This window comes from Etheostoma spectabile, chromosome 12 (assembly GCF_008692095.1).
Source record: "Etheostoma spectabile isolate EspeVRDwgs_2016 chromosome 12, UIUC_Espe_1.0, whole genome shotgun sequence".
Taxonomy (NCBI): domain Eukaryota; kingdom Metazoa; phylum Chordata; class Actinopteri; order Perciformes; family Percidae; genus Etheostoma; species Etheostoma spectabile.
Window position 1 is genome coordinate 6,367,507 of NC_045744.1, and position 15,604 is coordinate 6,383,110.

At 42.7% G+C, this 15,604-nt stretch overlaps 1 protein-coding gene across 1 annotated transcript in view; it reads right to left on the reverse strand.

The window, feature by feature from the left end:
* The window catches only part of gpc1b (glypican 1b), a 69,167-nt gene that overhangs the window by 7,790 nt on the left and 45,773 nt on the right, over positions 1-15,604 (reverse strand). The window contains exons 4-7 of the mRNA XM_032531338.1: positions 9,420-9,647; positions 8,989-9,152; positions 2,853-3,018; positions 2,563-2,693 (exon numbers count right to left, since the gene is read on the reverse strand). Coding sequence (XP_032387229.1) covers positions 2,563-2,693; positions 2,853-3,018; positions 8,989-9,152; positions 9,420-9,647 — 689 coding nt within the window. The remainder of the gene's footprint in view (positions 1-2,562; positions 2,694-2,852; positions 3,019-8,988; positions 9,153-9,419; positions 9,648-15,604) is intronic.

A 15,604-nucleotide genomic window follows, 5' to 3' on the forward strand; every position in this document is an offset into this window, starting at 1 on the left:
AACCAATGCTCAATCTCAAATATATTGGGCTGGGCTTGGCCTGGTGATAGCCAGACTAGTGAAAATACGGTGTCCTTTGATATCGCGTTCCCAAAAACGGGATGGACAACCTGAAAACATTTGAATCGGCTGTCTCCGATAAAAAAGTTTATAATTTACTCAGCTTTCAAAACACGGTTAGAGCCAAAGGAGATTTAAGCGCTATATCATTTGATTCATCTTCAACTGGTAACTTAAACTGCAAGGCTTCAGACTCTGGCAATAAACTTGATTTTCCTACTTTAAGAGGTTCATATTGGTGTTGGTGTTGACAAGACTGAAATCGGATGCTGCTGAAACCAGCTCTCTGAATAGAATCCAATAAACCCATACGTGTACACAAAGAACCTTTGAGCACATTAGTACACACAAAGCTCTACCTTTTCAAAGCCAACAGCGATGATTGGAAGTGGTTATTTGCATGACCCAAAGTGTCAATCACAGCGTCGCTGCAGCAGAATGATTCACAGCTCAGAAAGCACTACTTGTCCCTATGGGGCTTACATTTTATAAATGGAGACCAGGGTGTATAGTAAGACTGCAGTCAATCTGTCATCCAATCTGGCCTGCTCAGAGGAGCCTCAAGCCTTTGAACCGTCACACATAACTATAAAATAATACTGTATTAAGCTTCCAGTCATGTCTGTCAGCATAACTTGTTGGTGTTGTGCAGCAACAGCAGATTGAATAATGGACATAAAAAACATGGCATAGGCTCTGTTACTGTACAACAAGAGTAGTGGCAGATATAGACCTCAAGCGCGTTCACTTATTAGAGAAAGTTCACATACATGCACAACACAATGTTGGCTTTTGGTGTCAACAGATTACATAAATAGGAGATATTCTCCCCGACACAGTGTCAACCATAATACTAGGCCGTAGACTTGAATCGACTTCTGTGGGATCGACATGGCATTTTCCCCTGGAGATGAAGATCAGAAGCTGAGGCTGTGTGTGATTACCATACCGAACCAGGTCAGAGGCAGTCCGCCAGACTCTGGCTCACCTTAAGCCAGCCAGGCTCTTTAAAAGCAAACCAGCACAGGGGGAGCTTTGTCTTTCCTTTCACCATCCTCACCAAGCAGCTTCCATTGCTGCCAGTGCCTTTTGTACAAATGTAGAAATGATCATGTATAAATGTTGCTCAAACACTATTAAACAGTGAAGTAAACTCTTGGCCCACAGGCACTGCCATGATGCACATCCTTTTATTTTAAATCAATTAATGTAGTGGTAGGATAGGTGTTAATTCTACAAATGCAAAAATACATGTAAGGGCAATAGGGGACGCAGTGTCTGAACTGATGGATCCAGGGTGTGTGTATATCAGTTTGCACCAAGATTTTGGACTTTCTTACTTCTACTGGTTTACCAAGTGGTATGAATATTTTACAGGCCCTGAAATCTATTTCTCTTTAACATTAAATATTCATACCTAAATAGGGAACAATCAGCTAATGGGTTTCAGCAGCACTATGTGGGAGTGCTTTGAACAGATTTGATTGACAGTTGCCTGGCTACACAAGCAAATAAGGACAACTGCTGTCTCATTTTCCAACATTTCTAAATCCTGATCGGTACACGGAAGTGTGTGACGTTACTTTTTCATTTTTCATTTCCAACAGTGAACCACTGAGAAGAGCACAGACACAAACACAAACACAGAAATTGCTATGATGAGAAAAATAAAACTTTTTTAACTTTGGCAGAAAGTTGTGTGTGTGTGTTTGTGTTAATGTAGCATCACCTGGCTCATAGAAAGAAGCAAGAAAAATAGGTTTTCAGGGCCTTTTCAAATATAGTGCCAACCATTTTGTGAATATATGATTGCCAGTATAGTATATGAAAAAAAAGATACACATATTTAAGAGGCACATATATTTAAGTCTAACAGTTCCAGTACATGCCATGAAGCTACCATGGACTAACTATTGGATGTTCTTATCTGTAGCTTCTGCTTTTTCAGCAAATTTCTGTTTGGCTTTTTAAAATATATTTCAACTATATTTTTCTTTTAACAGTGGTTAATCATAATGCTATGACTAGACCAATGTGTTAATAACACACATAATTCTGCCACTATCACCTTAGTTTCACACATCACACATTAGCTTCCTCTCAGAAGAAGCCTTTATGACAGAAGCACAGTGTTCTCCTCCATTAGTCAATTGTCACAGTTGTGGCACAGAGTGAACTTTGAAAATTGCTTGATTTGATTGGTCGTGGCTGAAGCAAGACCAGCACACCTACTAATGCTGTACAATGATGTTCGGGGGGTGTTGTATGTTACAGGCCTGCACAGCTCTCTACTTTGTGTCTTTAACCAAAAAATCACAAGGGAGTACGGTGTACATTTCATTTGTTATCAGTACTTTTCAAATATTTTGATACCGGGGATATTCAGTGGCAGTGGTTTAACTCAAAATATAATTTGATGTCTTTTTCATGAACTCTTCATTGTATTCTGTGTAGTCCGTATGGTTTAGTTAGCCGTATGTATGTGCCCATGTGTGCTCTGACCTTGCTGTTGATGGGCTCTATGTTCTCCATCATGGTAGACATGGCTTCTGAGATGCGATTGGGGATGGTAAGGACCACGGTATCCACACCGGATGGACCATTGAAGCGACCGGCCACCTGCATCATTGTTTCTACACAGACAGGAAGTACAGTAAGCGTGACGAAATTGTGAATTGTTTCATATGTAGTACACTGGTAGAAGGATTCTGATGTATTCACTGCAGAAAGTCGGGTTTTGGTAAACATGTGGCTGAATTGGATGCCTGTTTAAATGTGTGTGTGCTCCCCACCTGCCAGATGTCGCCACTCGGTGTTGAGGTCCGCCTGGTTGGCCAGACAGCCCTTCATGACGTTGCTGCAGTAGTTGGCACATGGTCTGGCAGAGGCCATGCCGCGGCAGTGGGGACAGTAAGTCATCCTCATCATGGCCCGCGTGCACTCGGTGCTCAGCTGCACCTGGGATAGTTCACAGACAGAAATAAGCATACACCACCTGGATGAAAAATTACTGTTTTCTTCAAGTATATATTACCTAATAGTCTACATGATGTAAATGACAGCAGCACTTGATCAAACTCTACATTTGACCAGGTTCAATGTTTGAGGCCCTGCTGCTACTGAACAGTAGAATTACAGTATATATACTGGATATATGCAGTATATTTACACAAAAGTGGTCCGTTTTAATAAGATGTGAAGATGGAAATTTTTTTAGCAATGACAGTTGCAAAACTGTGGGAGGTCACCTCCCATGATGACCTTTTTTCAGTTAGCACCAGTCTTTCATTCAACACAGTTTCCTTGGAAACCACTTTGGGAGAATTCACCTTTTGTTTCACATGTAATGAAAAGGCCCTGACATTCATACAAGTATTCTCAGTCCCTCACTCCATCCTTCCAACTTCCTCCATTTCTCTCTCAATCCCACAAGGCTGTTCCCCCAGGAAAGGGCCTTGTTGCGTGAAAAGTGAAACTGGGTTAATACCAGTAAGCTCTGTTCACCAGAGAGTACCGCTATGCATACAAAACCTCAGGAAGTGTGTGTGTGTGTGTGTGTGTGTGTGTGTGTGTGTGTGTGTGTGTGTGTGTGCATGAGACAGAGAGAGAGATAGATAAAGAGAGAGAGAGAGAGAGAGGTGGAACAAGCCCAGCTACGCATACAAAGCTGCTCTAAGCTGACATCTGGGCCAGCCTGATGCTTTTCCTGGAAACTGTTCTTCCAACAGCAAAGTCACAGTTAAAACCAGCTTTTTAACAAATATACAGCGGAAGTAGGACAATGGGGATCAGGTGGGAAAACAAACCATAGATGCGTTGAACACTCTGCAGACCTGTCAGTGGTAAAGATAGTCTGCTCGGCATAATTGGACATTGAAAATTATAATTCTCAAGCCACGGACAATAGTGATGACTATAATCAGCACTAACAGAGGCAGATCCTCGGTAGCACTTGTCCTTCATGGTGTAATTAGAGTGTGCATCTCAGTATTGTATGTAGTTTATAGCTCTTTACAGATTTTCTTTGGTGATCCACACTGTTTTCTCATGCTTTAAAAACATTCTTTCACCAGTTCTAATGTTAATCTGTCTAATGTGGTTGTAACGTTTCCAACAACCATCAATGTGTCCTGTTTTGAGTTTTTTTTCTTGTTATTCAATGTCTATTTATGACTGTACCATTTTATTATTTATCTCGATAAATCAACAATGTTAAAAATGTAATAAAAAAAGGAAATTAAGTCCTTAAGACTTATTAAGTCCTGCCTCTATTTGATGCATATAGGGCAAAAGTAATTTATTTTGGCACAATTCCCAATTAAATAAAAAAAAAACATACAAAAAGGACTACAATAGTAAATGCATCTTTGATGTGTAAAAGAGATCAACAGAACTACAGTAGGTAAGTGTTGCCAGTTGCACAAAGAGGACAGTGTAGAGTGAAATAAGTGACACAGAAAAGCAATAACCCCACCACATTCCCAAGCCTAATCTCAGGTCATATGAGACATGAGTCAGAGCCTAACTCCTGCCCTCCTTATCTCCCCTCCTCCCATCCTTACCCTACCACTCATTAGCCAGGGATGAGTCAGACGAATGCTTCTTCTGTGAGAGAGAAGAGTGAGGACAGGGAGTGTGCAGGGATAAGTGAACAACAAAAAAAGAGAGATAGGGGGATGTTAAAAAAAAAACTACAAGATTCACCAAGGGCGTTGGCAGGGGTGTACAAAAAACACAGAGGGATGTTAATGAAATACTTTTTTTTAAGGGGAGACAGTCATTAATTCTGTTTAATGTTTAATGTTACATCATCCAAACAGTATTGATGGTGGGAAATCCCAGGCCAGGCACAACAGACCCGAAACACGCGCGCACACTCACACAGGTTTGTGCCACTATCTTTGTGGGGACCCGTCATTGACATAATGCATTCCCTGGCCCCTTACCCTAACCTTAACCATCCCAACTAAATGCCTAACCTTAACGCTTACCCTCACCCTAACCATAACCTAATTCTGACCCTAATCCTAAAACCAAGTCTTAACCCTGGCTCCACAAATCTGTCAGGACCCCACAAGTATACTGGACTCCCAGTTTTTGGACCCCAAAATAACATATAGTTAAACAAGATCATACACACACATCCCCACACACACACACACACACACACACACACACACACACACCAGCCATCTAAACTAAAAAGGATGCCATTGCCCATTAGATTGAGGGATTGACAGCAGTGCAAAATAAATCTTTGAAGCAGTGAGTCACGCACAGTCTAACCTGATTCCAATCATCTCCACACTGGCCTATCGAGAGATATCAAAAGAAAGTCTTAGGTGTGAAATACTCTCTTTGATGTTTGCACGTGTAGCTCTTTGACATGACTGCGATCCATTTGAAACACCCACACCCTTACTCCCTTACCCTGCTTTACCTTCACAGCATGCTCCGCACACCTGTCAGAACCTTCTACAGTACATTGCCCGTGGCAATCGAGCTAGAGACTCTTCTGTGTCTCTCTCTCCCCCTCTCTCTGCTTGTCTTTCCCCTGTAATTAGTACAGATATATGAGCGACCTCTCCCCCTTGTGTTATAGTGCGAGACAATCCAGACTGCTTGCCTCCAGAGTGAGCCATGTGGCACATGGCCTACTTCCTCCACTCCCCTACCGAGGGAATGAAACAGGGGACACAGCAACGGGTGCAGCCCTGAGCGAAACAAGGGAGAAATTAATATTGTACCAAAAATCATAACTGCGTCTTACTGATGAGATCTACTTTCCTGTCTCACAAAAACATCTCAAACAAATTGTTTGTTTTTTTTTCCACGCATGTTAGTCTCTTTCTGTGTTCCTTTCATGACATTTCGCCATAGTTGCTATTTCAAGGCTAATCCAACTCGAACATAGCAGGGATGCATGTTGGTAGCACACACAAACACTTCCTTGAAAGACTTTTGAAGCACACATACACAAAAAGAATTCTACTCTCTCCAGCTTTACACTCAAGCTGTGTGATACCTCCCTGAGCAGCGTGTGGTCAACATATTCAGTTACTGGGCCCTTTAAGTGGCAATACATAGCTATAAATAGGGGCGGTTGTCTCATTAGGGCCCAATCAATGGAAGATAGAATTACAGGGAAAAGGATGGAAAAGATAAGATCCAAATTTGTATACCACCCTGGGCACAGCTTGGGGAAATATAAAAACAGAAATGTTTAAGAACAGTTTACTGGGTGAGGAAAGAAGAAAACAAAGGAATGAGTGAGCAGTAAGATAGGAGAAACGAGAGGATGCTGGAGTTTTTTCCCTTTTCTTGCTTTTTCTCACTGTCTCATTTGTTACCCATCGCAGCACAGCGCTGTTCCCATCTGCTTAAGTACAGCACGGTGCTGATTGTGTGCTGGGGAAGACAGGGACAGAGACTGACACACAAATTATGACTTTGAAATTGAACAGTTGGTTGAAGTATTTACTTCTTTTGGTGAAATTGTACCAAACAGGCCTCGACTTGGATGACTCAAAGACAAATTAGACATTCTGTCTTCGTGCACAGTTCAATGGACCTAGCTTGGGAATTCTCATTAACAGAGTTTGACCAAGTGTGTCCATAGTGCCTGTTCTCACAATTCACTCTTGTCTTCTCTCTTAAAGGTCCCATGGCATGAAAAGTTCTTTTTTTACCATTAATATGACTTTCCCCAGCCTATGGTCCCCCAGTGGCTAGAAATGGTCATAGGTGTAAACCGAGCCCTGGGTATCCTGCTCCGCCTTTGAGAAAATGAAAGCTCAGATGAGCTGATCTGGAATCTTGCCCCTTATGAGGTCATAAGGGGCAAAATTCCAGGCAGGATACCTCCCCTTTCTCTGCTTTGCCCACCCAGAGAATTTAGCCTACCAATGAGAGAGAGACATCATGGCTTTCAAACAAGCAAAGTGGCAGTTGGTCATAGCCACACCCCCAGCCACCACCTTGCCCCCCCTTCTCAAAAGCTACAGACTCAGAAATGGCACGTCCTAAGGAAAGCTCATTGTGGGACTGGCTCTAGTGGCTGTAATTCTGCACCAAGGCTGAGTTTTGGGAAAGAGACTTCAGATCCAGTATTAGGGGACCACTAAGGTCTATATAAAAGCATCCAAAGAGCACCATGGCATGGGACCTTTACGACTAATGATGAGTGTGTTATAATAGAAGGCAGCCCATGACCTTATTCAGAGTGGCAGCTGCTCCAGTGCACTGGTATTAGCGCTGGTGATGACATTTTGTAATTTTGTAAAAGCTGTGCTAATTATTAACACGTTTTCCCCAGCCAGCATTGTTTAATGAACATATCGCTCACTGTCTTTCAGCACCCACAAAATGGCATCAGTCAGGAAATGTGCATTAGGAAGTAGCCACACAGGGGAAATGTGCTTCCTGTTGGAGGGGAATGATGGAATGATGAGTTGTGTGTGCATGTAGAAAGATACATAGAGATAGAGATACCTTATTTATCCAGAAGGAAATTAAGGTAACTTAATTTGTACTTCCATATGCACAGCACATAAATGCTTGTCTAAGATGCATAACAGTTTAGAGTCGTGCTGGCAATGGCCGAGCTCTGCAGAGCTCATAAGCATCTCTGGCTAGTCCCTGGGTACACCCATGGGACGCAAATCATGAACAGCAATTTCCACACAACATGCTGCCCATAATAAACCTGATCCTTCCTTCCCTGTTTGCTTGCTTGAGTCAAAGCGTAGTAACTGTGTATAGCTCTGTTGGACTAGTTGCATGATTCCCTTAGATCCAGGTCAAGCAGGTTTAGTTTTCGCGGTCACTGTCTTGTTTTTCACTAGCTACGCCAGAGTAGCTGTGTTCATGATTATGTCTGATTTTACTCCCCTGTGGCTGTGCTAGGCTTTACTGCGTGCAGCCACTTACTTGAGACATCAGGTCACTATGTGTAGGTGTGAGACGTTACTTTCTGGGCCAAAGAGATGCAGAGAGAGATATGCTAGGCCAGGCTGTCTCACTCAGTACTATATGTGCCACCCGCAGTGTGAGCCAGAGCACATATCTCAGAGCAAAACGGATTCTTTCTTTGACGTGTATCCAAATGTGTGGCATTGTAGTCATGTAGGTGCACAACAACCTAGTTTGTCCTCATTTCATGCTTGCAAATGGCCTGACCTTGTAATATTTCTTCAAAGTAAAAAATTGTACTGTAATATTCGTCTCTGGCGCTGCATCTGTTTCCTTGAAAAAGATGCGTATATTTCTCATAGGGCCACTGCACCCTCCTTGCCCAGTGTCTGGCGGGAGAAATCTTTCAGCCGGTGCGTCAATACTGGCCACCTCCCATTCAGGAGCTGAAATGATTTCTCAGTCTTGCTCTGATCTTAACCTTACTCTTGTCTTATACACAGAGGGGACCATTTCTCTTGGGAGATATTACCCCCCCCCACCCCCCGCGGCCTAGGGAGACATTTTTCAGCGTGAGGCTGACATTAACTGTTGTTGCAGGGGCTGATTGTCTGAGCCGGGGGCCATACTTTATGGAGCCTCTCGTTTCCACCGACATTGATCTGCCACTGCTTTACACTATGCACATGGACTGATAAAAACGTGCCTGTGTGTGTGCGTGCGTGCGTGCGTTTTCACCAAGGAGAGATGAATACGGACCCCTTAACAGAAGAATACCAGTGAACACACAGCACAGGATGTGAACTTTGCGGCAGATTAAACACCAGTAAAAAGACATGCGAGGCAATTAGTCGCGTCCGTTAAATACTATCAAACTAACCAGCATGTGAAGAAGGAAAATGGGACTATAATTTTACAGGAAAGAGACCTATCACAGGAATTGGACGGAGGTGATGCCAAAGAGGGAAGAAAATGGTAGAGAAAACAGTTGCGGGGTTGGAAGAAAGTGATTTTTACCTGGGACACTTTGCGCACCACCTCCCCACTGACCACCAGTCCCTGAACAAAAGAGCGTGCGGCCACAAATGTTCGTGTGACCATCATCTTCATCACACGGGGTGTATCTCCAAAGGGCCGTAGTGTCTCTATCTGCTTGGACACACACTCCAGGTAGTCCTCACCTGCAACCAGCATACACATTCATTTAAATCTTAATCTAAGGGTAGAACACATCCAAAGATTATGGTTAAATAAAGCGATATCAAAGTCTTTGCAAGATGAATAAATGGGACATACATTGACATTGTCAAAAGCCTCTTCAAAGTTTCTGCTCTTTGTCTTATGCATGCAGTATATTGTATATCAGTACTGATCTCAGGAAATAAAGCTGAGTTCGAAATGCACCATTAACCCATGAAGTAGCTCTCGGATGTTATTTGGTGTTGTACCTATGACATATTGCTTGTTTGCCTGATAGAAGAGCTTCTCCAGCAGCTTGGCCCAGAATTCGTTGAGCACCTCTTCCAGGTTGACATTGGAGCCTCGGTAATAGTGCCTCAAATCCGTATACAGGTCAGAGAAGACTTGGGAGTTCTGGGAGTATATGGAGCCCCAAGTTGGAGTGAAAGTCTCCTGTAGACTAATCATCGAGCGGTTCAGCAACTCCAGGAAGGAACCTAAAAACAAGCATAGAAAACGAATGGTTTAAATCTCACATTAAATCCTATATAAAGTGTCAGCAAACTATTTTGTTCTGTGCCATTTTTTCCCCTTATCCTCACATTATTCCACCCACTTATGTGCTGTATAAAGCCAGTCATTAACACAAGATGTATGCACTTCTCAGTGCCATAACGATGTCTCTAATATTTACAGATAACCAATACAGCAAACACACAGATTCTTCACAACTGCTTTGTGCTGGATACCAACGTTGCCTCATACTGTCAGTAAACTTAAAGCTGGTGTGTGTGAGTGTCCCTCTAGGGGATGTCAGAGAATTGACAGCCCTTCAGGGTGCAGTGTATACTGCTCTGAGTGAGGATTTACAGATATATGATACAGGCAGACAGACAGACAGACAGGCAGACAGACAGATGGGAAGGTACACTGTCAGTCTTGGGAAAAAAGTAGAAGAATGTTGAAGTCTGACTAAGACAAGAACAAAAAGCAAATGAACACACAGAGCTGCATGCAGAGTGCAAATCCAAACCCTACACTAATGTTCTCCATGTGTCATCCAAAACATTTACAACCCCAAAGGGATACAACTCCACTAATATCCACAGCCTCAGAAAAATAGCACACCGTCTACAAAAACTGAACGTTTTAAAGCAACGTTAGAGAACTTGTCCTGCTTCGGTTCCCCTACAGGTTGTCTCATTGGAACTACAGCTCGAGATCCCCGAGATTGGGTGGCGCGAGCAGTGTGTGTGTTCTCTAGTGTTGCTTTAACCTTAAAAAACTGTTACATTGGATTGCAACAGTCTGGACAGGTGTAGCTAAAACTGATGACTCACTGCACTGCATTTCATGGGTCATGGGCGTCAGACTGGGGGGAAAAGGGGGACCGAGTACCCAGGGGCCGTCATGTGAGGAGGGCCAAAAAAGATGCTAGAATGAATAGGTGTGCATGCGGGGAGGGGCCCATAGAAAATGCCATTCTACAGGGTCCAGAATTTTGTGCTACGCCCCTAGTCATGGGTGAGTTTCCGTCAAGGTGCATGCATTCACACATCAAGTTTGTTTTCATGAACCCCAGCCTTTCTGTGGCCAGTGCCATACACATTTTGTTTTCATATGTCTGGTGTGTAAACAATGTTTATAAATGAGGCCCCCTGTCCTGACAAATGTATTGCAGCAGAATGACACCGTCCCCAAACCATCCATCTGTTCAGGATTAACATTTGCTTGGCCTCTCCACATACACAATGGGTTCAAATCTGGTGCATGTGTGTGTGTGTATCTGTTTGTTTGTCTGCCTGTGTGTGTATACGTGTGAGTTTTTGTGGCACGGAGACGGGAAGCTGTAGTCTGCGGCAGTGTTTACTTTGTAGGTGTCTTATCTCTGCCCGCCACCACCCCAGATCTGGAGGAGAAGACGAGAAAAGAGCAGGTTGTGGCCTCCACGGGGGACACCCAGCCTGGAGTTGTGCTTATTCCCCTAACGAAGCAGTTTTTAAAAACATCATAACACACACAAACGTCTACCACACACACCGGCATGTTTGAAGCTAAATAAAAACACACCCTGTCTTCTCACAGTTTCCCTGACAACTGCATATGGAAAAGCCAAGGTATACAGTCGCAAGACCCACATGCCTAAAGACAATCACAGCACTTGGAGTTACATAACATTTGCTAAGCTAGGCATTATCCAAGCATTAATAAACACCAGCCTCCTCTTATTTGCTGCTTTCGTCTGGCATTTTTACAGACTCCGGGCTAAAACGGTCTACTCTCATCGGATTAACATTCTTTGCGCTTAGTGAGTGTTTCCAAAGGTCTACACTATATCTGAGAAATGTACCTAAAAGTCTTCTTGGAAACATTAAGGGGCACCTCTCCAAGTATCCAACTTTGGTTTGGTAAAGCTCTGACCAGTGACAATCAGAGAGCCGCATGATTGTCATCCGGCCCCTTCAAGCATCAATAATAATTTTCTTTGGCCATTTTCTCCAAATCCTTCACACCTATTTGTATAGTACTCTGATACAATATATGAGTCTCTCGATAGCACATTCATGGTTACCTTCTATAGTCACAAACCTTTACATCAGTCTGCATTGTTTTGTAGCAAAATTACTTAATCAATCAGGTGTTAAAAAACGTGCATGGTTTGAAATAAAAAGAAACGGTGGGTGGAAATACCAGGGCTGTTTTTTTTTTGTTCCCGGACTGTCACTGACTCTGACACATCAGGTCACGTTCTTTCTCCTACAGTCTTGTTCGGTGCCACGACTAGTTGCCCTTTGACGTTTCCCTCAGTTGGGTTCAGGCCCAAAGTAACGCATGTCAGTGTACATTATTTCTGTTTTACAGTAATGTTGGGACAATGAGCTCTGGGCGTATACTGTATGAATCCCTCTAAGGGGTTCAAAATGCAACGGAGTACTGATATCGCATAACAAAAAAATGCCTTATTTTTTAAAATATTGACCTGCTCTTCCTCGTTGGTGATATAAGCAATTATTTGAATGATATGTGGCAGTTTTATGATGTTACTAAATGTGTATATTATGTTTAAAAAAAAACACTGGAAAAAACAATCCAAACCAATTAACTATTTGGTTTTACGGCCGACTGTAAGATGACAAGAATGATGGGGGACCGGGTTCAAGTTGTGTAATATGTTCTTTATAAATAATTGAGTATAATGGCAAACATGTCTATTTTCTAAATACAGAAGAGGCTGATGCAAATGATTTCAGCAAGATACAGAAAACCTGACAAGCAAGCTCCTTATTATTAGCTACAGATCTCAGAGTGCGGAGCAAATGGCAACTTAATGAATGCTGTGTATCCTGTGTCTTTGTGCGGTGTGAATCATTTCTTAGAATATAATGCTCGGTGAGATAAATGCTTCTGACATGCAGCGGCCGTATGTCCAGGGTTTGTCTAGTAGCGAGACGTCCTAGCTGGATGACACGTGATTTTTTCCCTGTTTCCTGTCACTCAAATCTCATATCTAGAAGCACAGCTCTGGGCCCGCTTCAAAGTACAGGGAGAGCTGCGTCTTTGTCACTCACACAAGCACGCGCGTTTATGCGAGCCAACACACAAAGACGTACTTCCAGGAGTCAGCAGAAAAGGACACGCACACACATGTACGCAGAGGAAACAACGTCAAAGTGACACATTCCCGTGTACACACAGTCGGCAGGAGGATCACAGACCCTCACACGGACACACGGTGGCAGTCAGACAGACGGACGGAGAGCTGCTGTGACAGGTGCAGCTTTGCTTTTAATCCCCATTAGAATTCCTTCCTGCTGTGTACTGTCAGCCACGTACTGTTGTAAAACTGCCTCGGGTGGGGCTAAATGAAATGACTTCCAGCAGACATAGACCCATTCAGGTGACGGAGTGAAGTTGTTTTTGCATTTAAATGAAGTTAAGGCTGCTTGATTATGAAAAAAAAAAAGTCTATATCGATATTTTATGTCAATATGGAAATCACGATGTTAAACACGATTACTTATTGTCTGATGGAAAGATGTTGCAATTCTTGAACTTCAAAAACAGTGAAAGAGAAAAACAAATTAACAGTGAAAACACCTCAAACTGGGAAATTTCCCTTAATAATTTTATCGTTTTAACTTTTATTATTATTACGAACACAAGACACAAAATGAGTTTGCTTGCAAACCATAATGTGCGTTTTTCTCAATTTCTTTGTTTTTGTGACCATTAGGAGCCGGAATCATAATCGCGATTAGAATTTCAATTAATAATATAATCAATTAATGAATTAGACCCGTTTGTGTTTACAGTCTTTATGTGGTTAGGGCATGTTTTGAAGTGCTCTGGGATCACCACATGTGGAGGTCAGATCTTGGTAAATGGTATCGTGCTGTCCGGTTCTCCTCTGGCCTTCAGCTCTAGTGAATAATGATCATCATTAGTATGACACAACGCCCCCTGTGCATGTGTGTGCGCCTGTGCTTTTGTGTGTGACCTTTCTCATTCTTCATCTGTTTGTGTTTCCATGATACAGCGAGACACAGGGAGCTACAAGCACCCCTCCCTTTTACACTCTCCCTCAATCTTCTATCATCCTATAAAGCATAACCTCCACCTCCTCTCCCCCAGTGTCTGCTCTCCAGGGGAAGGAGTGATGGGACAGGCCGCCTGATTTGTCTACCTGGTTAAATTAAAAAAAATTAAAAAATATATATATATTTATATATACTGTATATATAAGCCATTTGCCTCCAAGGGCTTATTGAGCTGTTGAGCATATTACACTCTCTCTGTCCATAACTGTACCAGACTGAGTAGGTCTGGGCTATAATTCACTATTTTCGTGTATCAAGTTTATATGGAATCACATGGGACTCTATGATCTTATCCTAACTGCTGCACAAATGAATAACTTCCAACAAGCAGTTTAAAAAATGGGCAAAATGAACAACTGAGTTTGGTCTGATGTGATGCATACTGTAATAGTGTGCTGTATAAAAAATATTGGGGAGTATCCTTTTTAAATCAGGATAATCCGTATTCTCAAAATGAGCCGCAAACGTTTTTCTTTAATGTGACACTGGATTAGGAAAATCTCTCTTGCCACTCTCTACCTCCATCACATTCTGCTTTTATGTGTTTTCTTCTCTCTAACACACACACACACACACACACACACACACACACACACCACACACACACACACACTTAGAATAAGCCAAATCAAGCATGTGTGTCTTAATGACTTTCTTCCCGTGGTGAGAGGGGAGTTAATGATTTCATTTGTAATCACTCCGAGCTTCACATCCAGGCCACCTTGACATGTCAGAAGCTTATTTTAACTATATTCCTACGTCCACTTATCCCACTGCTTCTAAACCTGATTAAACACTTGCACTTGCACGCACACGCACACACACACACACACACACACACACAACACACACACTTATATACCAAGAAATTACTCTTAAGTATTTCCCCCTCTTCTTCACTCTTAGTCTCAAACCAGACAAGTGGCCCCTACCTTCAGGTCCCCGTTCTCTATCTCCCTGGGGTCTCTCACTTGGTCTCCTGTGTCAAGTTGTGTTATTGACAATGCCAAGAGATTCTGTGTGAGGTATCGTTGATGGTCCCCCAGCAGCCAATCACTCTCGCTGTTCCCTTCTCACACAGAGGTATTAACTGGCCAAGGCTTGTATTCCAGCTATAATCCAGATCCAAGGTTCTCATACAGAGGGCTTAGCAGTTCTGGCAACATTTGCAGCTGTCTAATAAAGTTGCAACTCACATCCAGCTGCTTGACTAATCTGATCTAAAATGGGTTGGTGATGAAGTAATCACAGGCTGACAAGAAATCACTAACCCTTTAGTGACTTGTCTGCTCTCACCAAGCTCTCTGGTCTCTCGTGAACACTCATGTTGGAGTTGGTTTCCTCCAGTTGGTAGTTAGCATTGTCTTGCATGTGCAGGAAATGTTTCAAAGCACTCGGGACTATGCCGAACGACTGAAAAACTTCACAAAATATGTAATCCTGGGAAAAGCTTGATCTTTAAATCACATGGTTTGTTGTGGGAGAATGACGCTATCCACACATTGAAATAGAAGACTAATGAAAGTAGACACTCGTGCACTGTTGACATGAATGCTTAAGCGGGCTGTAGATGTATGCACTCACTTGCATATAGTTATTGGCCATAAATAGAAAACTAGCTAAGAAACATGACAGATTGACTGACTTCTGGCAGTGCTCCAGATACTGACAAGATCAGTGAAAGAATGAGAGGGAGTAAGACAGGAAAACAGGGCTGCAAAAGCAAAAATTGAATATCTCTTTCATATCGGACAGCCTTGATCCTATTTGTCCATTTGGCAAGTGCTGGATGATCATATTAGCTTGATGGTTCTTTGGCAGGGAGGACAGAGACAGAGAGCAAAAGATGAGGCATA